Source organism: Rhinolophus sinicus, chromosome 2 (assembly GCF_057876585.1).
Source record: "Rhinolophus sinicus isolate RSI-liver-muscle chromosome 2, RSI-T2T, whole genome shotgun sequence".
Classification (NCBI taxonomy): Eukaryota; Metazoa; Chordata; class Mammalia; order Chiroptera; family Rhinolophidae; genus Rhinolophus; species Rhinolophus sinicus.
Window position 1 is genome coordinate 76,165,719 of NC_142502.1, and position 23,055 is coordinate 76,188,773.

General features: G+C 38.3%; 1 protein-coding gene across 1 annotated transcript in view; it reads right to left on the reverse strand.

Moving 5' to 3' along the window:
• The window catches only part of COL19A1 (collagen type XIX alpha 1 chain), a 314,159-nt gene extending 306,419 nt beyond the window's left edge, over window positions 1–7,740 (reverse strand). Inside the window, exon 1 of the mRNA XM_019749266.3 lies at window positions 7,434–7,740. Coding sequence (XP_019604825.3) covers window positions 7,434–7,544 — 111 coding nt within the window. The 5' untranslated portion in view covers window positions 7,545–7,740. The remainder of the gene's footprint in view (window positions 1–7,433) is intronic.
• Between the last annotated feature and the right edge of the window lie 15,315 nt (window positions 7,741–23,055).

Below are 23,055 nucleotides of genomic sequence, written 5' to 3' on the forward strand. Positions count from 1 at the left end.
GAAAAAACTTTAGCAAATTCTCAAATTGAATCCTGTATACATATTAAAAAAACAAAAACAAACAAACACCTTTTCCAGATCTTTCACCTCTGCCGCAGACTGTTGCAAGGTTGACCCCAACAAAATCATCAAGGGCAAAACTTCCCTTGGGGTTCTTTCTGGACCTCTCCTGCAGATCCTTCTCACTGTCCCCAGACACCACTGTTCTCAGGCTGCTGCCTTTTGCTGCCCTGGACCCGTCTCTTGTGTCCTCTCTGGATTTCTCAATACTGGGTTTTGTCCACAATCTTCTTCTCCATCAGAACTTGCCTATTTTCTACTATCCCTCAGATCCCAGCTAGGTGATTATCAAGAGAGTTTTATAAATGAATCTAAGCCAATGTTATCACAGTTTAATGTGTTGTTCTTCCCAGGTAAGATTTAAACTTGTTTTTGTTTTGTTTTGTTTTGTTTTTTGTCAATAAGTTTTACTTAAAAATTCAGGGATCACTACTTTCATTTCTATACTTTTTTTTTTTTTTTTTTTTTGGTACGATTTAAACTTTAACACAGACCTTTAATGCTTTCCTAGTGGAGTGAGTAACGTAGAACCTCCGGACAATGTACCTGGATGGTAAGATTTCTTAAGGCCCTCAAGTCATTTTTTTCCAAATTTGTACAAAGATGGTTTATGATACATTTTAAGAAGGATCTGGAGAATACTGGTCACAAATAGTCTCATTTTCTGTGGTAGAATTTCTTTTATATGTGGTATTTTATTTTAACTCTCATAATAACTTGAGAGGCAAGCATACCTGTCCCTGACATTAGCAGGGTATATGGCAAAAGATCCATATAGCATATGTCTAAATATTTGAAAGTTAAAAATAAAGCTAATAAAACTGATAAATATATTTTTTCTTCTTTTATCTTGGCAAATATACCTTCACAAAGACCTGAAAGCCAAGGTCAATCTTAGAACTGAACAGAGTGGACTACAAGGGATGCACTGGCCTCTGGCATGGGCCAAAGTTCATCCGCCTTATTTTTTTCCCATTCTTGGTTCTGTCGGCACCACGAGATGCCTCAGCCACATATACAGGAACATGCCAATGGGTCTACAAGTAAGCTCTGTCCACAGCACCTGCAAACAGCCACTCCCTGACCACCTCCTTGAGCCTAGGAGTATTCACAGTAGTGGTATGGTCTGCCCCAGGGAACATGGACCCAAGGAAGAGGTCTGCCAGGTCCTGCAAGAGGACTAACGGTCATTCGGTCGGGGAACTTCAGAATCTTGGGTACTCAAAGCCTGGTTCGACAGCTCGGGCTTTGGTATGGGCAGTTCCACTTACCTCTCTGGGCTCCTAATCCTGAGAGCAGGTGTACATCCAGAGCAAGGGCATATTAAGGCCTCCTAACATGGAGGGCCCACAGCAGGGACCCTCTTGCCCAGGCCTAAGGGTGGTACTGAAGACAGGTATCGGGTCCCTATTCTACAGGTAAGAAACACTAAAGTTCACAGACAAGATCCCACAGCCTGGGATTCAAGTTCGGGTCAGCTTTACTAAAAAGCCGATGCTGTTACATCAGGTTTCGTATTGGCATATGGGACAGACCTATGCCTTTCCTATACACTTCCTTGTAAAGTTTCAGCTGGTCTCTATCAAGATTCTAGCCAAACCCCCGCCAGTTCCTTCCCAGCACTACAAAGTACTAAAGTCATACTGTGAGTATGCCCAGCACGGGTGGTCATGAGCAGATAACATTGCTAGAGCCTATGAACCTTTAATATCATCCAGACAGCCCTGCCTGTAACTGATTTTTCATTGCCATGTCAACAAAGAGACGGTAGCTGCCTACAGGCCTGTCTCTGACCTCTACCTCTAACCTGTTAGTCTTACCATCCTCTGCCAACCAGAACAAATACTGGTTGGGTTAAGGAAATTGTAAAAAAAAAAAAAAAAAAAAAAAAGGTTACTATCTTTAAACTTCCTAATCTAACTCTTGAAATCCTATAAAGCAATTACCAAAACTAAGAATATTTTGGTTAGAACATGTATTTTTAAAAAAATCTCTTATTAATCTATATTTGTGTACAGAGAGCACAAAAAAGAACAGAAAGGAACCCTGAGAAACCTTAATCTTTCATTCTGTTGATAGGATGAGGCTGGAACTATGCACCATTGCGGATAACAGTAGTCATTGGAGATACAGTAGTGAGCCAGTTAGGGGAAGTCCCTGGTGTCACTATGGTCAGGGAGACACGTATGTTACAAAGATACACATATGTTATCTTTGAGAGGTACGCAATGGGAAGCAGAGTAAATAGATAGAATGATGGAATGCTGGGCTTGCCAGATACGATGGCCAGGAGCCACCTGAAAGTAAACCAAACCAAATCTGCCTATGGAACATGAGTAATTTTATTGCTATGCCATCCAACATTTTATAATATGCATTCTGCATCTTTGAAATTTGGTATTATATAAAGGGCGAGAGCATTAGGTCTAATACCAAAATAGAAAATAACATGAAAAAAAAAGACAAGTGAAAGAAGAAAAATGGAGGAGAAAATAGAAAGGGAATACTGATTCACGTTACATAGACTGTTAAAAGAGCACCACAACATTTCAACTTTCAAACAAGTAGGCTTGATTTGTTAAATGACTGAAAGAACCCCTATTTTCAGGGCGTTCGTTATAAAGAGAAATGCTGTATGGCAGGGTAGGGAATCAATTTTTAAATAAAACCATCTTGACTACCTTCCAGTATGCCTGTACATAATTCCACAGAGAAAATCTGGCCATACTGTTATGAAGTGACGTATCTTATAAATAAGCAAAAACAACAGGTGGTACACATCTGTTCTTTTACCAATCTTTAGGATCTATCTTTAGTGAAGCTATACTAGCGTCTATAAACTATTGGAGAAAACTGACTGCAAAATCATACCTATGAAGTTAGAACTAATAATAGGACAAATATCCTAAGGGTTTAGAACTAGATCTGGTATTATTTCACAATTTTTTTCATTGATTGTAGTAATGAAACTGGTTAGTTTGAGAAGTCTTTTGCAGCTTAGGCAAAATTTCTGCCCCTTCATAGTCTACAGATACCTCTTGGACATTCTGTTTTAATTACAGGCATCATCATTAACTTAGAAACCTAAGTCAGAATTTCAAAATCATCAACTCATTCCTTACCTTACTTATCAAATTTCTGTCAAGTCTATCAAACCTACTTTTAAAATGACTTTTGAATCACTATCAACTTTCTCATCCTCATAAAACCTGCCTTAGTTCGTGTCCTTATTATTTAGAATCTTGAAAAGTGTACTAGGTTCTTAACTCGACTCCTTTTCTCTTGTTCCCCTTAATTCCATCTCCCTACTGCTCAAGAATTCCATTTCTAAAACAAAGATCTAACCCCTTAGTGTTCTGCTTTATTAAAGTCTCCCGGGAGCTCTTCATTGCCCACCCCTCAGAGAGACACTCAACACTCCTTTACATGGGGCCCCAACTCATTTGTCCAAATCTCATGCCCTGCTACCTCCTTCCAAGCAATCTCTACTCCATTAAACTATTCACAATTCCCCAAACATGCCAGGCTTCTGCACATGCTGTTCTGGCTGCTGGAATGTCCTTCAAATTCTCTCTCCATCTGGTGAACATTTACTCGGCCTTCTACATGCAGTTCAGATGCCATGTCCTCCATGATGTCTACGAGAACCATCACACATAGAATTTGTTACTCACCACCTTGCAATCCAAGAGCTTGGTACCCACCTCTGCTTCAGCATGCTTTATCTTGCATTGTAACAACTCATGTGTATTCTGTCTCTTCTCTATACTGAACATCTTGGAGAAAACTAATGGTATCTTACCATTTTGGTTTTGTTGAAACTCGGCATTCAGTAGGTACTCATGTGATCAATTTGTAAGATCAATAGTCTAAGGTAGTACATTTGGACTAAAACAAATGAAAGAGTTGGAACTGTTAAGTAGTATATCTAGATACGGACAATATTCATTGAAAGATATGGATGAAGTAAAAAATTATAGAGAAATATAGGAAAAATTGCTAAAAGAAGTCTCAGTGAACATAGTTTCAGTTATTTTGTGATATATATGTATATATATGTACATACATATACATATATATACACAAAAAGTTGCTCTCTCCCTTCACAGAAAACATACTCTGTGGTTCTTAATGTTTCTACTCTAAAACTGATCAACTATATCACATTTTCTCAAAGTTCCATGTTATTCCATCTGTCATTTCAAAATTAGTGCTGATTTCCCAGAGGGTCTCTAACTTTAGGCTCCCCTTGAACTTATCAGATTCTATATTCAACAACTTGTTTGTTTTATTGACTTGCTTGAACTATTGTTTTCTCCATCAACTATTTGGATACTATTCTCAATTTCAGCCATCATGAGTGACCCACATTTTTTTCAGATTTCAATTGTTTAGCTCTGTTTCCACAGATATATCTATATCAAGGATACAATGCCACTTAAAATTTTAAATTAGTGTTTATGTATAGTTTTTCCTAGTTTATGAACTTTTCCTAATCATTCCATTTGAAGGGCTCTACCAGCTTTCTGATCTCACAGTCTTACAGTCTAATGAAGTATCCTTGATTTCTCTCAAAGAGGGAGAGATCATAAACCCTATTCATAGACAAAACAGACCTATTGTTCCACTCTTGCATTTACCATCTTTCTATCAATTTCCACATTCAATATGCAATTTCCTCACCTGATTATCTCATTACTGGCCTACAAAATAACACCCTAAAGAGCCCCTTGCCTCTTAGCCTCTTCTGTCCAATCTTGCCTTGGCAGGTGCTATCTGCTCTCTTCATCTCAGGTTTCACCCCAGCTTGAATTCTCTGTCTTAACAGGCACATGACTGCTCACTCCCACCTCTAAGACTTCACACATGCCATTCCTTCTCGCTGGAATTCCCTCCCTCTTGCTTTCTTCTGCTAAGCCTCGTTATTCTCTGCCTCTTTAAAATTTATGTTCTCAACATGGCCTGCCTTAAACAATCCAACTCCAGCCCTAGTCATTCAAATTTTTGCAGCATCCTCTCCAGGTTAGATATTAGCATCTCTTTAGCCCTGCTAGTTTGTATTACTGTTTATTTTTCATTCTTCACTTGAATTTGTATTTATGACACCAATTAGCAATGTAACCATGGTTTCTACCTTCATATATTCTCCTGTCTCTAAAACCATCCACTCTGTGCACCTACTGGGTATTTCTGTCTGTGGGGAAAAAAATGAACTAAAATTGCAGCAGAAGAGATTAAACTGGAGGACCAGAAAGTAGATGGAAATTTTCCATTTCTGGAGAATATCAGAGCTCCCATCTGTTTTAGATGGTTTCCTTGGATGACGATTCAGATACAGAGATAATGTCCAAACTGTGATAATAATCACATTTGATTTTCTTTCACCTTTTTGTCCTTTCTCTGACCTGTTCATATCAGGTTCAGGCTCACTCGCTCTAGTGCCCACCTTCACTCTCCTTTTCCAGGAAACTCCACTTAGATTCCTTACCAATTTGAGAGATCAGGCTGGACAAAACCTCACCCACCAGTTCCTTTCTCCATTTTCTATCCCCTAGGAAGAGAATGAATTTTCCATCCCTGGGGGTCACCTTTCCTCTTTTACACTTTGAACAGATATTCCTATTCAAAGAATCCTGCCATCCCTCCTCAGGAAGAGGCTTTTAGGTGCAGTTTGCACCATCTGAATATCAGAACATCTCAGCTCTTCCTCTGCAGGCACATATTAATATCAAAGATCTCTACTTAGGGAGGGTCCTACAGTTTTATCCCCACACACCAGCAAGGGGATGCTGAAAAGATCACACATGTAGGCAGTTGTCTTTTTGTTTTTTGTTTAAAAAAAAACACTCTTAAAGAATGACCATAATACTTGATTTAGGCAGAATAAGAAGTACCACTGCTCTCTCTCTCTCTCTCTCTCTCTCTCTCTCTCTCTCTCTCTCTCTCTCTCTCAGAGGAACTGCTGGAGTGGTTTTATTCCTTTCCCTCTTTTACCCTGACCATCCTCCTATCTTGTTTCTTCTCAGACTTCTCCAAACAGAAGATGGAATCAAGAAGTCTTGGAATTGGGGGCGGAAGGAGCCAGCACATTTTCCTTTACCCTTCCATTTCCCAACCTCAAGTTGTCGCTTATGGTCACTCACTGCTGAAATTTTTGGATGGTTCGATCAAAACTCTACACATTTTCAGGGTTCCGAGTTCTTCTCTTTTTTGATCCCAGCCCACTGTCCCCTGAGGCTAGCAATGTGTGCTGGTACCCTATTCCTCTCCACCCTCTCACCAATCGGTGTCTCTCTCTGCCTCTGACGCTCCTGTCACTGGGCCTGTCCACCAGCTCACCTGCCCACTGATTCGCATGCTCGCTCCCTCCTTCCCTCTCTCCCTCAATAACCTATATGGTGCAGGTTTCATGTACACACCCGCCTGCTCAAAAGGAGCTGGCGTGCCAGGGGACAGCAGCATGCTTGGTTCTGGGCCAACAAACTTCTTCAGAACTCTGCAGCGAGCGTCCTAGCCGGGCTGCCAGGCACCACGTCCCTTCTCACCACCGCGGTGGTGTTGGCGCCGGCGCACTGACGGTGTGGCGGCTGGATCCCGCAGGAAGGCGGCGGAGGCGGGACCGCGTTCCCGGGTCGCTGGACCGGGACGTTCCCGCGGTGGCGGCGGTGCTCGGTCCGGCCATGCTGAGCGCGCTGCAGGGTCATTAAGGAGCAGGGCCCGACTCCTGGGACAAGCCACGGTTTCGGGAGGCCGGAGTCTAGAGATCCCGCGCTCGTCCTCCCCAACCCCGCGAAGCCACATTGGGGAGAAATACCCGCAGGTCGGAATAAGTAATCCGACTGAAGAGCAAGGCAGCGGAACCTGTCTCCTCGCTTCCCGGGGTAACATCGCTAGACATAGACCAAAAAATATAAATCTAACTGCATGAATTTATATTGAGTTTGTTTTGTGCATTTAACCCCCAGGATATTTTTTATTCTGTATCTGATGTCTGTTCTCACCCGCATCAGCAGTGCTCAGTTCTGCTTTACAAACACACATAGCCTGAAAAACCACCGAGAACTAAATAAAGTATACAGCGTATAGCCTGCCTTATGTGACCATAGGATACGAACAACATCTTATGTAGCATATTACAGTGGCCATATCATGCCAAATGTTTTTGGTCCCGTCCTGAACCTACCTATGGGAATGCGTGATTGCAGGTGTGCATTATTTAGCCACCAAAACATATTTACATGTGTAGCACAGTTTTTCCATTTTCTTGAAAGGCAGATGCACGCAAATGACCAGAAACATGAACAGATGACATAGACCCGGCATGTGTGCAAGAGATGAAGTGAAAGGGCCGGTCGCATTGCTGCGCAGCTTACCTTGAATGTGTGTTTGAGCCCCTCAGAGGCGCAGTGGAGTCCGGACAGGGCTGCCGCACCGCCGAGCAGTGGCCCGAGAGAGCTCCCTGCGAGTGGGGAAGGGGGACGCATCTCTGCCCTTATTAGTCTTTCCCAGTGTGACCCTCCCACTCGGCGAGGACGGAGGACTCTGCAAGACAGGACTCTGCCAACTCGTGCACAGGTTTTCCTTAATTACAACAATGTCGCCTTGGAGCTGGGAATAATGCCTTTCACGTTTATGTTTTATTAGCAGTTTCAACAGATAGAATGACGGTTGGATGCCAGGTGCTCAGAGTTTCTCACTTCTGATTAGAAGTCTCTTCAAAGTATTCTGTATTCACCGGCAAATAGTTCTCTTTTTAACAGTTGAGCTAAAAAAGGATATCATTTATGTTTCATTTATCACTTATGTCAGAAGTTTATATAAAGTACATCAAGAAAGCCTCCTGCCTTCTAATCAATCATGCTCATATGTACAGGTTTGCGTGGCTTGGTTTGTCTCAGTGCGAAAAACTATTTTGTGATTTTAAAAATATCTTTCCATGGATTGGTGCTACAAATCCTGGATTTTGAACGTTTGGGGATTGCTTTGAACATGTGAAGGTGACATTTTTCTGCAGATGCGTGTGTGTGTGTGTGTGTGTGTGTGTGTGTGTGTGTGTAGAGCATATATATATATATATATATATACACACACATATATATGTATATATACATATATAGTAAGTATATGTATATTTGTTAAGTGCATACACATATATGTATATACATAGAGTGTGTGTGTGTTTGTATGTGTGTGTGTGTGTATGTGTGTGTATATAAAATTTGGAAAAGTAACCCAGTCATTAGAAAGCAGATATAGTGTTTCAAAATAATCATTAGAAATTGATATAGTGTTTTTTAGTTCAGCATTGCCACAGTTAAGGAAATAGAATAAATAATATTATTGACACATAATGGTGAAAATCAGTCAGCTTAAAAGTTACCCTAAACGATAGAAATACACTTCACATATCAGGGCGTGCGTACTGAGAAATAAAATCAGGCTGTCAAAAAATTAAAATGTTAAGAAAAAATGTTCACTTCATTGAAGTGAAACTGTGAAGTAGTCAACTAGTGGTTTTTAACCCTATCTTTCATCATAATAAAAATACCTGCAGTTTTGGAACCTTGCATCCAAAATGATGCAAACCATGTTTATATGTCAGGATTTAAAACCTCCTGATGTATTTCCTTCTCATGTGATTTTTATCACTAATTTTTGGTTGACTGTGGAAAGACACCAAGGAGGAAGGATATCACATGAGTCACGCTGCTCAAATGGCCATTTGAAAACATGATCCACAAACTTTCATCAGACTTTCAGTGATCATTCGCTAATATTTTTAAAAGTATTACCCTGTTTGAATTTTTTCTCTCTCTCTTAGCAATTGTACTTTACTTTTTAATTATTAGTGAATTGAAATAAGAGCATCCAGGCATTATTTCTCTGATAGACTAAAAAATTTACCATATTTACATTTAATTGTACTTAAAATAAGTCTTTAAAACTACTTAACAGGAAATTCAAAGTTTTGTCTCTAATTTGTATTTTAATACAAGTAAACCAACTTCATTTTAGTAATATTTTATAACCATTTTAATAATTTCATAATCTAAGATGTTTATGAAATAGCCAAACACTGTTATATTTTTGCTTCTATCTTAAGTTGCTCCTTTTTCTACTTACAACAGTCAACTAAACATAACTTTGGAAGAAAGTGAGAAATAACAAATAAAATTTAAAATTACTATCTGTTACTTACTTTGTTCCTAGATATACCAACATACCCAGATCAATAAATATTCCTGTGTTTTTCTTTCAGGGAAGGGTTTAAATCTGGGCTGGTTTTATAATCACAAACTATGATATCCTTAGGTATTGGTCCTTTATCTAATATTTTTACTGAATTTTAAAGTGACTTCAGGTAGAAAGAACCCCTAACCAAGAGCCTTTTAGTTGTCTAACCCAAATAAAATTATAAATTATCAGTCTTTCCACTGCTTTTGAAGCCATCACTTGTGTACAAACATCTGAAAAATAACAGGGGAATCTGACAGGACTTTGATTTCCAGCAAACAGCTTGTGGGGCTTCTAACACCCAGTGTAACTGTTTCCATGTGTGTACTTAAAAAAAAATATATTAAAGATTCCAAAAACAAACTGCTTTCAACATTTATACCCAATGGAAGACGCGCTCAACTATATTTATGCCAGTAAAATAAATGAGGGATAAATTCCACTTAATGCCTTTTAAAAAACTGTTCCATCTTTGTAATGCCCCACTGACATAATTTAAATGATTTAAAATGAACATTGTACTAGATTTTGATAAGTGCCCCATAATAAATATAAAGAATGTATTTTTTCTAAGCCTCACCTCTCAATCTCTTCTATTTTATGGCTATTTCATTTCCTTTTCTTCTTTTTTCTGAACTTCTGTACTCCCAGCCATGTTGCTTTTCTTTTTCCTTTTTGTAATTTATTTCCCTTTTCTCCCCCATCACAGTTTCCATTTTTCAAGAAGAAAGAATTTCAGCATTGCCCCCAGCTAATTTCTTAGTACCAAACCATAAAAGTGCTCATTCTTTATTGAATTTACGGGGCACAGCCATACATGACTTCCATACATATCCCACGGAAATACTTCACTGCATCAATAGTAGATGAACAGCCATTACTGTTAACTGTAATTACCAAATCTGACTTGTCATCGCTAGCAAGCACTTCCCATTCTATTCCTTTTTAAGTCAGTACTACTTAGGATATTCTTAAGGGTAAAAAGAAAGTAGTCATATTCATTCTCAATTTTCAGTCATCTTCAAAAGTAAGCTACGGCATTTTTAAATTTTAAGTGTTATTTTCACCATTGTTTCTGAAAATAATTCTCTTCATAGAGAAAATAATATCCCACTGGCTGTTTTGTTTACTTCCATTCCTGGAAGACATTCTAGCTCATGACGTTGACTCAGCTTAGAAATAAGAGGAGGAGGTGAGCATAGATATGACTTTCACTCAGTTTATTAGACCCTCTTCCTAGGGATCGGTGACTCTGAAAGGAAATATGGTAAAAGGCAATCGCCTGCCTGAGGAAAACGTTTATTAATAGACATCGAGTTCTCAAAAATCATTTTTAAAATGAGAAAGAGAAATATCCCAATAGAAAAATAGGCAAAAATGTGAAGAGGCAATTCACAAGGGAAATACAAATGATCAATAAATACGTGAAAAAATATTCAATTTAATTAGCATTCAAAGAAATGCATATTTATAAAGGAATGATTTTTTTCCCTACCAATTTTGCCAGGATTAATATTGGTGATTATATGCAGTGTTGGCATAAATGAGGAGCATTCTCAATACCTCTAAAGAAGCACAAAACAGATCAGTCTTTCTAAATTAGCCAGGTGTAATAAAAGTTTTCTAAAAATATGTAGTCTGCTTCATAAACTCCTCTCAAATGGTAACTCATTTCTGAATTAGGATAATGGGAGATTTTTATTTCTTCCTTTTGCTTATCTGTAATATATAAAGTTTCTACAGTGAACATGTACCACTATTGTAATAAAAAATATAACAAAGATGAACAATTGTGGTGTTTTATACATCTCCAACAAATTCATGAGGCAGTGGTGTTAAGAGAGCTGAGAAATTTGCTTTTCAAGTACTCTTTTTAGTCACTTCCAGGTAAAAAAAAATAGTATATAACTTAAAACATTTAAACTTAGTCTAATAAACTTAGTCTTATCACGAGGAAGCAGATATTAATTAAACTGTTCACTCATTCAACACATTTTTGAATGCCTAAGTGGAGCACTATAGTGTATACAAAGATAGGTTGATGATGGGTCCCACCTCCTGAAGTTAACATTTGGTAAGAGAAGATGTGTACATATATAATGATATTATGAAATGAAAATACAAAATGTAATGGAGAAAGTACACATGAAATACTGGAAGAGTTCTAATGAGAGGGAAACTATGTCATATGTGGAAGTATCAGGGTCAGAAAATTTCAGTGAACAAAACACAGCCATTTTTTTTCGGTCTACATAAACATACTTATAAATCATCATAGAACCATAATACTGGAAGCGGCATTGTAACTAAACATTTGTGAAACGATGAGTTTACTGTTTCTATTATAAATGTTTGTTGAAAGAATTAACAGAACAATCATAGTTCTCTCCTCATTCAGATGAGGAACATGAAGGTTTTCTTTATTTTGTTTTGAATTTCCTACTGAGCTAAATCATTTCCCCATAATTCAAGGCCCTAAACAATCTACTCTCAATTTACTCTCTTCAGATCCCTTAAAGGTACATTATGCCACAACAAGATTAATTACTTGTAACCACAGAATGAACATGTCTCATGCTTTCTCCATACTCTCATTCATGTTGCTGCCTCCATTTGAAACTCGAAGTGGCTGTCAAACTTCTGCCAAACTTGTGATCGTTCAAGGTTTATTTCAGAGGTATTCTATAACAGGATTCCTTCCCTGGCCTCCTTCCACCAAACAAACCCTCCCCTGCCTCTGAACAACAGAGCACAATTTACTTTTCTTTAAGGACAATCTGCTTTCCTCTATCTTGTTTCACAGACATTTCTATGTTTTTCTCTGACTTGATTGTAAACTCCTTGAGGACTGAAATCATGTCTTCCTATTTTTAATCATACCCTGAGCATCTAATACAATAAATTATTTTTTCTTAATATAATCTTCAAATATTTGTTGCTATGAGGCCTGTAGAGGTTAAGTAACTGAGGGCATACAATTTTCTAAAGATAAAGTATTGACTGAATATCAAGGTTTGTATGGAAACATGGTAGGTTCACTTTGGTATTATATCTAAGGGAATTAAATTACTATACTGCTAAAACAATCACAGGATAACTTGTTTTCACCAATAAGACTCCCAGAACAGGGACTCTGAGGACAGTAACATGTCAAGACAAAACTCTTATTAGTTGAAAATGTCTTCCTCATAGGTCCTTTTTACTCCTTTTCCAAATCTAAGGTAAATTTTCATTATTAAAAATTAGAACACAATTCTGTTGAATCTATTATTCTTAGAACATGAAGAATAGCCTCTAATTAAACTTTATTCTAATTCCTAAATGTTTTTAAATAACCAATCCTATGTAAAAAATTAAAAATACAACATTGATACATTATAAATGATTAACTACTACGTTTTGTCAGGTGTATGTCTATAAATTTGTGATTTTTTCCCTCTGTAATCTTTTTTTTGGAACATTTATTTTCAAATTAGAACTTATTTAGCTTATTGTATGACTCTCATGGAATCATTGTTTAAAATCACCATATGCTAGGCACAGTATTTTACGTATTTTATATTTTTAAAATCTTTCAACAATTCTATTGTCCTCTTTTTACAATTTAGGACTGAGGCTGTGAACCCAATCCTGACAGAGCCAGGATTTTCTCTCAAGTCTGTCTCATTGCATAGTCCAGGCTCTTATCCATTATGCTCTGGCAACTTATCTTCAATCGCTTTTTCAACAAACATTCTGCAAGCACCTGTTTGCAACCCTACATCACCAAACAAACTGGCTAAATGGGTGCTCGAGGCAAAGCAGAAGCCTCAAAGTTACATGGCAGCAAACATAATTATTCTTACAAGATAGAATTATATGGAAAAGAAAAATATGAAATAAACTTGTCTCTGTTTAAGAGAAGAATCAATTTTAATGAAGAGCAAACCATGAACTAAATTAGCTGAACTAAAAATTGTTTTATTTATTCAGATGCTGTGCTGCAACATGTTTTAGTCTGTACTGACTTAAAAGGAAAAAATTCCAAGATAACAACCCAGGTAAAGTGCTTTGCTTAGTTGACTATTCAACTAAGAGAAGGTAAGATAAATTTGACCAGACCCTGTTCTCTATCAGAGGTGACAGATTTACCTATTTTCTGATAGTCAAGGACATACTTGCTGTCAAATTATTTTACCATAAACCCATTTTTACCCATCTTAAATGTAAACTTCTATGTTTATAAAACCCCTTTTAAGTAATTATGAGAAGTCATAAAACATAGCTAGTGAAGGAAATAATGATAGCTCATAAATCTATACTTATTTTTAAGCACTTCAGCTGTTAACCCAAAACTACAGAATATTTTTCTTTTCTTATTTAGAGCAGTCCTTTATTTTTAATAAAAGCCTCACAACTTTCAGTGTTTTGATAGCCATATTAAAATCCACATCATTTATATAAAGACTTGGGTGCACTGGCTGCCAGACAGATACTCTCATGCTAATCCCATCCCTAGCCATGACCACTGCTCAGCTGGTTCTGCTGTGGCACCATCACTCAGTCTTGGCCCCAGCCCAGGGGATGCTGGCTACATCAGGATCCAGATGCAACCTGGAGTAGAGGGAAGATCTGTTTTCTCCATCAAGGTCAGTTTAATGTTGGTGGTTTCTGTTAGAACAACAGTCTCATAGTAGGTGACAGAAATGGTAGTCTCAGGCAGTGTTCAGCTTCCTTACTCCATGTGTCATTAACTATTGCTGCATAATATCCTATCCCAAAACTCAGTAGCTGAAAACAATAACCATTTATTATTGTTCATTAGTCTACTGATTGAAGTTCATTGGGTCTAGTCTGGGTTGGGCTGATCTCAGCTGAGGTCTCTCATGTGTTTGCTTCAGCTGGCAGGTCAGAAGAAGATTGGCTCATAATAACGTGGCTCAACTCAGAGAAGTCATCTCCCCTCCACATGATCTCTCATCCTCCAACAGATTATTCTGAACCAAGAGATCACAGGGGTTGAAGACAGAGTGGAAGCCTACAAGGCCTCTTGAGCTTAGGCTCAGAACTGGCACACAGTCTTCTACCACATTCTATTAGCCAAAGAATGTTACGAGGCCACATCAGAGTCATAGTTCCATCCTGTAATGAGAAGCTTCAAAGGCATTGCAAAGAGCACAGATATAAGAGGGTCAATAACGGAGGCCACCAGTAATTTTCCATGGTTAAGAAGATGCACAATGGGTGTCTTCATTCAGTCCCCAACTGTGATATGCCCCATATCCTCTTCTGGATACATATAACCTCTTGGATTGCCACTAAGCAACTGCCAGTGTAGCCCTACAAGTTCTATCCCTCAGCTAAGTCCAGCCTCTCTCCCTTGGGATCATGGGAACTGAAGGATCCCTTACTTCACTCTCTCCTAGGGGTGTAGAGAACTGGGATGTGCACATGCCTGTCCTTCCCCCACTTCTTAGAAACCCTGGACTGTAGTTTTATATATTCAGCTAGTGCAGGGGAATCCAACAAGCTTCCTGCCTTCAGAAATCTCAAGGGAAGAAGTGAGTTTTGTCATCCGTCTTCAGTCTTCAATCTCACCACACCTCAGGGGAGCTAGATCCGGCTCCCTAACAGGGTGAAGAAGGACTCTGACAGTTCGTCAATTCTCTCTCTTCCAAAAGAACCTCTCTTTCTTTTGTAGCTCTCATTCCCTTGGTGGTGACAAAGATTATCAAACCAGTTGAGACTTCTATTGTGAGGGGCCTGGGAAGCTGAGGTACCAGAACCTTTCTCCTTTTGCACATGGCCTTTGGGAATTAAGCATCTTTTAAATAAATAAATAAATAAATAAATAAATAAATAAATAAATAAATAAAACTATTTGCTCTCTATGCAATAATGTGTAGGTAATGTGATAAGCAGTTACTAGGGGAGGGAATAAGGAACAACTTTAGATGGAATAACTATAGGAGGACTCTCTAAGGTGGTACTACTAGAGCTGAGTCCTGAATGCCAAGAAGGAGCCAGCTCTGCAGATATCAGAGGAAGGGAGCAGCCAGTGCAGAAGCTCTGGGCTGGCAGAGCTAGGCCTATTCATTGAACATAGGAAGGCCTTCATGTCTGGAAAGGGGTGAGCAAACGAGGACATGCTAAGAGATGATGTAGTCCAGGGCCAGATCTTGCAGGGCCTTTAGGCCCCAGTAAAACGTTTGTGTTTTATGCTATAAAAGTAGGAAAGTATTGGAGGGTTTGAGTGGCAGAATATGAACTGATTATTGTTTTAGTGGAGAATGGGATTGTAGTAAGGCAAGAGTAGAAATAAAGAGACCAGTTCTGGGGCTGCTGTATACTGGCAAGAAATCTCAAGGTGGTGGCTGCAAAGAGAGTGGTAGTTGTAAAAGGAAAGAAGTAAACAAACAACTTCAAGGCACATTTTAGAGGTATACTTGACAGTACTTACTAAGGGCTGGAGGTAGGGGCCTAGGGAAGCAGAGGAATACAGAACAAGCCTATATTTCAGGTACACGAGAGACCTTTAAAAGCCTTTGAACCAATCATGTTTTTACGCTTATTTCAGTCAATGAAAATTAAATAGAAAGTTCCTTTGTGTTCAAATGCTCATCCTTTAGGGCAAAGGGGAAAGGGAGAACTTCCTACATAAATGATTGACACACCCATGTGTTGCAATTTGGTTTAGAGTGCCAAGGAGGAGTCTAAGCCCTCCTAAGTGATTCCCTATCACATGGGGGGAGGGGTAGAGTGACCGAAAATCACATGACCTTTTCCAAGATTAAACAGACTGACACAGCAAATTCTGCAAATGAAACCAGGTTTATCTCACAGAAGATACAATATTAGCTCTTTTTTGGTCCTTGAACCTGAACCGAAGTTGCCATAGCCCTGTCTGACTCCTGTTCAACCACCTTGGATAAATTGCGGAAAGGAGAAAAGGAGACAGTGAGGACAGAAGGGGATTCCAGAGAGGGAACTTAAGTAAGGGACTTCTTTGCTTTTCATGAATCATAATTATAATTATGAACACAGAGACACTTATAGATATACAGAAAGAAAAGGGAAAATTAAACACTACATTTCAGAGTGTTTTATGGACTTAGTGAAATAAATCAAACCTAAAAATTCTGTGTTGATATAGTGTTTAGGTTTCTTTTAGACTTAAGCCCCTTGCATAAGACTTTGCAGGATGCTATTTTTAATAATCCAGAGATACAAATCTTGACTGTTTTTTTTTTAAAGTTATATAAAGACCACATACACACACATAATTCCCTGATAAAACAGGGATGTTATTTAAGTGAATGTCTGAGGCCTGGGCTGTACTTAATACAGCATCTTCAGCACCAAAGGGTTTGGCTCTGTCTAAAGGACAGGGACCTCTGTGATGTTACATTGCAATTAGTGGGGGGAAAAAGAGTAAGACTCGATTTCCTAATATTTTTTTCCTTTTTAAATTAATCTTTCAATATTTTGGACGCTGTAGGTTTATTCTGTGAAAAGAGAAGAAAATACGACCCTGTTATAAAAAGCTAGTACTTGTGTAATTTTTTAAATATTCAGTCCCACTAGTGTTCACACGAACAAGACTGAATTTAAAGTAAGAATTATTCGTGCTTTAAAATCATACACATGCACATGGAACCATAATTTTGAAAATATTTACGAAGAGCACGATGTATTCTTTAAATGATCAAAAGGAAGTCAATTCTTAGGCCTTTCTTGCGTCGTTCATCTTAATGAGTCTTTCCAAAGGTGTGATCTGCACAGAAAAAGCTCTAGGATAGCTCCTGCCTCTGAGACAAAGAAACTTTTCACTTGATTGTATACAGAGGGGAGTAAAAAAATAAATAGGGTGATCTGATAATTTATACACAAACATCCACACTTTCAAAGGTGAAAGGAGGCTCTATGAATATTATAATAGGACAACAGTAGAAATGCCTGTGTGATGACCCCAGATTTAAAGTATACAACAAACCAACAACATGTCGACAAAGGGAAAGGGCCTAGTGTCGTTACCTTTATATTGAGGGTTTATTTTCAGGAACCAGTTATGAATCACTGCTCCAGTATTGTGAGCTTTTGTATGAGTATCGTTATTTTGACGCCCTTTCTCCAGGGCCTAAGATTCCCTCAGTGCCTGTGCTACTGTGCTGTGTATCTTACAAAAATAACTCTCTGGATATTTGCGAGAGTCAACATGCCTGTCTAAGTGCCTTTTACCAGAGTGTGACTTATGCTAAGCAAAACTGCGTCTCCTGTTCTAACATCTGTTTGCTGCATATTTAAGGTAATATTATAGTTCCTAATACCGTTGATTTCTTTATGGTTTATATTGGCACCCATATAAGTGACTTAATTAGTATTACAGGTGTATTTTTATAAAGAAAGTAAAAACCTCAATTCTATATTATGTCATCACATGCTGTGGAAAAATAATGAACTTTTGAAATGTGTGTGTGTGTGTGTGTGTGTGTGTGTGTGTGTTTTCTTCAGAGAATGTTGAACGGATTGTTGGGCTTAAGGAATCCTCATAAAGATAGATTGTGTACTATAAAAAAAAAATTGGATGGCATGAAAAAGAGAGATTAAATGCTATGTAATACTAAGGAGAACACATGCCCAAACTGACTTCTTATAAAAAGGGGGGCATTTATAAGTTGCAGCTGACTTTGGTTAATACCTTGGTAATTTACAAGGTTGGAGCATTTGGCTTTGTGTTTTATTTGGAGATGCAAGAGAAGCAACCACTAACAGAACAGATAAGATTCCATGTTTCCTACATGAATTGTGTTAGAAAGTTAGTTGAGATGAACATAGCTAGAAATATTTCCATCAATGCTTCTGATTTAACCAATTACAGATATGTATGAGGGTTCTTCTAGGAGAGAATGCATAGCAATTTTTTTAATGTGCCAACGATACGTTCTAACTGGAATATTGAGTTTCTGTGAATAATTATCTCTTAATGGCTTAGAAGAGTTAAAAACCTCCTCAAAAATGTTTCCTTGTTATGCATTCAACATTCATTTATTCAACAAATATTTATTGAGAGCTACCATGTGCCCGGCACTACTGTAGTCATTGAGACACAAAAGTGAACAAAGTAAATTTTCTTCCCTCATAAAATTTATATCCTAAGGGAAGAGATGGATAATAACTGCAGAAATAGCAAATAATTACATAGTATGTCAGATGATGAAGCATATGCTAGAAGAAAATAAAGCAATGAAGAGGATAGTGGTATGGTGGATTCTGTGGGTAAGGAAGGGCATGGCTTACTCTTCTATAAAGGGTGGTCAGAGGCCTCACTGGAAAGGCAACATTTCGGCAGAAACATGAAAGAAGTAAGGAAGTAAATACTGGAGACACCCGCGGGGAAGAATATTTCAAGCAGAAGGAAAAGTTAGTGTAAAAGTCCTGAGTTAGGAATGTGCTTAATGTATTCCAAAGAACACCACAAGTGCCAGTAATACTGAAGTAGAGCAAACCAGGGGAGAGAAGTCAGAGCTGAGGTCTGAGAGACTGGGTTTGCCTCTAGTTGCTGCATAGTAGTCTACCATTGAAGATATGCTGGCACTAGAAAGAAGTGTTCATCTGAAGAATATATATCGGACATTTAGAAGAAACTGCTCTACTCTATTTATCCTATTAAATTCTTTCTAGGCTTTTATTTCTCATCCTTGTGATAAAAATGTGTCATCTTCAGGCTATGTGTGCAAAATAAGATCTCTAAAAGAATTTCACTTTCCTGACATGTTTTTAAAATTTGTTTTTTGGCAAACGATATCACATTCCCTCACTGAAGTGTCGTTCAAAGGAGAATTTGTGAAAAATAAAGCAAGAACATTTATTCCAATTCTGGAAACCATTACATGTTAATTTACTAAGACAAGTGAAAGACTTGATTTTTTTAGCAGATCTGCTATGTGAAGAAAAAACACATTCTCTTTTTCTACTATATATGTGTTCAATTATGTATATGTAACATGTATACTTGTATTTTTCAAAAATCCATTTCTAGCATGTGAAGAAAACTCTGTGAAATGGTATAAAATATTCAAAAATCCTCTACTCATTGGCAGGTGGTTTTGGATTGGTGGGAGAAGATATTGGATATTTTCTTACAAGGTTAAGAAAAAGCACCAAAGAAGAGAAAAAAAAAAATCGTAACACCTCCTGAAGCAAAGAACATTTCATGTATATATATAAATCTACATCTGAATCTGCTATTTATATTTACATATCTAGGTTTATAAATTTTTAACTGCCCATGAAAAGACATTTTCCCTGCCCCTGTGATTAAAAATTTAGGCAACATAAAATATAATAATAGTTAAAAGCTTTGGGGTCAGGCAGACCTGAGTTTGGATTCCACCTTTGTCACTTTTAGGTAGGAAAGCTAACATTATCCTCAATATCTACCTCACAGAGAAACTGTATTATCTGATATAATGTAAATGGAACATTCAGAACAATATCTAATATATAGTAAATGCTCAATAGCTCCTAGGAATTATCATTTCTTAACTCCTCCCTATTCTTTCAGTTCCTATGTTCAGACAATCACCATTTCTTATTAATCCTATAACAAAGGCTAGGCATTTGATCACTTTATCTGCATTTCTAATACAATTAACTAAATCACTCATTTATTTATTCAACAATATTTATTGAGCATATGCCTTGCACCAAGCATTCTACTAGGAGACAGAAAGCAATGAAAAAGACAGAGAATTGCTGAGAAGCATTCAGTCTAAATAGTACTGTCTTGAATACTAAATTTAGATAAAATATGTTCTCAGTGTCTAGCATAGTGCCAAACATTGAGGACATTCCAAAATAGCCATAGAGTTAGTCTTGTAGAATTAGGAAGAACCTTGAGATAAGCCTATATAAACCTCTGATTTTTAAATAAAAGTTTATGGCTAAGCATAGCTCAATATTGTAAGGTGATGCTTCAAGTAGCATGAACAAAGTAGTTTTGTTTAGCAAAATAACAGATCTCTTTATTTGGTAGATGAGAAACAGTGACATAAGGACTTTCTATTGTCCAGTGCTAGAAAGGTCATTAGAGTCAGAGGTGGGACTGGAACATATTGGATAGACATGAACGTTAAAATAACTATGAATAACACGTCCAAAACATTAGATGAAACAAATGGGGAATTTTTAAAAGAAACTTAATTGTATGGAAAATAATCAAGTGGAGATTCTAAAAGTAAAATAATAATAATAATAATAAACCCCACAATAATTGAATTCAACTCGATAAACAAGTATAACAGTAAATTAGACACAGTAGAAGAGAATATTGGTGACACTGGAAGAAAAGTCAGTAGAAATAACCAGACAGAGTATGAATACCAATGAATAGAAAATACGGGGAAAGTCGTCTAGACAAAATGAATTATCTAGCATATGTGTAATTAGAGTCCCTGAAGGAGAGGACAGAGAGAATATATCAACAGTATATTTGAAGAGATATTGGCCAATATTTTTCCAAGACAAATGACAAAATAAAGATTTAAGAAGTACTATAAAACCAAATAGAATAAATGCAAAGAAAACAATATTTATGAACATCATACTACAGCTGCAGAAAATTAAAAGCATTTGGAAAAAAAAGACAATTTCAAAGGAGCAATATAAGATTTACAGCTTACTTCTCAAAAGAAATAACACAAGACAGAGGCAATGGAATAAAACCTTACTACTTTTAATATTTAAAACAAATAATTGCCAATCTAAAATTCCAAACCCCAGAGATCCAAGATGGCAGAGTAGATAAACACTGTACCTCTGTCCTTTCATGAACACATTCAAGTTACAACTAAATTACAGAACAATCAACCTGGAGAACCATCTGATGTCTAGCTGAACAGAAGTTCTGTAACTGAAAATAAAAAGCCACATCAAGACTGGTAGGAGAGGCAGAGACATGGAGGGCCCCAAACTTCCCTGCAGTGGTTGAAAATCAGAAGGGATGTCTCAGCCACAGAGGTTCTCCACAGAGGAGTAAGGGACCCCAGCCCTCCATGTTAGGCTCCCCGACTCAGAGTGTTGGTGCTGGGAAGAGGATCTCCCACAACATCCGGTTGTGAAAAACAGTGGGGATTCTGACCATTTGGGTGAACTGGAAGGCTGTGGGGAAACCCAGACACCCTCTGAAATGGCCCGGAAACAGACTCACTTGCTCACAGACACTCACCTTGGGCTCCAGCGGAGGGATGGTGACTTGGGGGCCTCTGAGACATATGGGGGAGAAGACTGAGGTGTGTGCCTTCGAGGAGAGGACTGGAGGACTGTCATTAGTTTCCCTGTGAGGGATCTTTCTTCTATGCAGCCAACAGGTGGGGACCATCTTGCCTGTGTTGAGCCTGCCATCCACAGGCCAAATCTGAATCTGATTGGCCTGGTGAGCTCCGTTGCTCCACCCTACTGACTCAACTAGGACCCTGCCCTACCCAAATTCCCCAACACTGGAGGCACTTTCTCAAAAGCAGCCAGGCCCACCCACATTGTACTTTTGCTTGGAAAACTATCAGAATCCAGCAGGCCCCAGGCTACTGGCCTCTGTGTGCCCTGAGACTTTGCTGAGTCACTCCAGGCTCAGCACTGGCACCAAACCACAATCTACATTAACCTGGTGACCACAACTCTTCCCATTCTAGTGACTCCCTGAGACCCTGACTCACCCAACTTGTGAACCACATGAGGCTTTATCTGAGGCTGAACCTTAAGGGAGCCAGTAGCTGGCAGCAGGCCTCCAGGTGTTCTGGCTTTTTGCTGAGTTACCCCAGGCCTGGTATAGGTTACAGCTGACCTCAGTTCACAGCGAAGCCTCTCCCACATCCCTCCAGTGTTAGTATAGTCAGCAAAAAAACATGGATCACTCTATAGATCCTACTATGTAGTCCCCAGCTGATCACAGGCAGTGGGCCTCCACCAGAGTCCCTCCCAAGAGGCCCCAGTCCAACATACTTAGAGATCGGCATCAGACCACAGCAGAGCACTGCCCAATTACCTCCACAAGTGGCATACACAAAGGGTAGTCTCAACAGGCACCAGAGCCCGCTGGAGTGAATCCTGTTCTGTGTGGTAAGCCCCCTAGTCAGCAGCCCATAAGCTGTGGATGTGGCCAAACCCCACAGCCAATCAGCCTCAGGGTCAGTCTCATTCACTATTGTGTATATCAGACTGAGAAAGACAGATGTAATGTGATTTTGCTTATATGTGAAATCTAAGAACAAGATTAACAAACAAAACAGAAACAAACTCATAGATACAGAAAACATTTTGAGGTGGGAGGGGGTTGGGGTGTAAGTGAAAGAAGGGGAAGGGATTAAGTGCAAATTGGTTGTTACAAAGTAGTTATGGAGATGTAGGATACAGCCTAAGGAATATAGTCAATAATATTGTGATAACTATGTATGGTGTCAGATGGCTACTAGATTTGTTGGGGTGATAGATAGGAGGGGGTTGGAGCAGGGTGAAAAAGGTGAAGGGATTAAAAAGTACACATTAGTAGTTACAAAATAATCATGGGGATGTAAAGTAAAACACAGGGAATAGAGTTAATGATATGGTAATAACTCTGTATAGTGCTAAATGGATACTAGACTAATCAGGGAGATCACATCTTAAATTATATAAATGTCTTACCACTATGCTGTACACCTGAAATTAATATAAAATAATATTGAATGTCAACTATAATTAATAAATTTTTTAAAAGCATGGGGGAGGAAGGTGAATAAGAGGTCC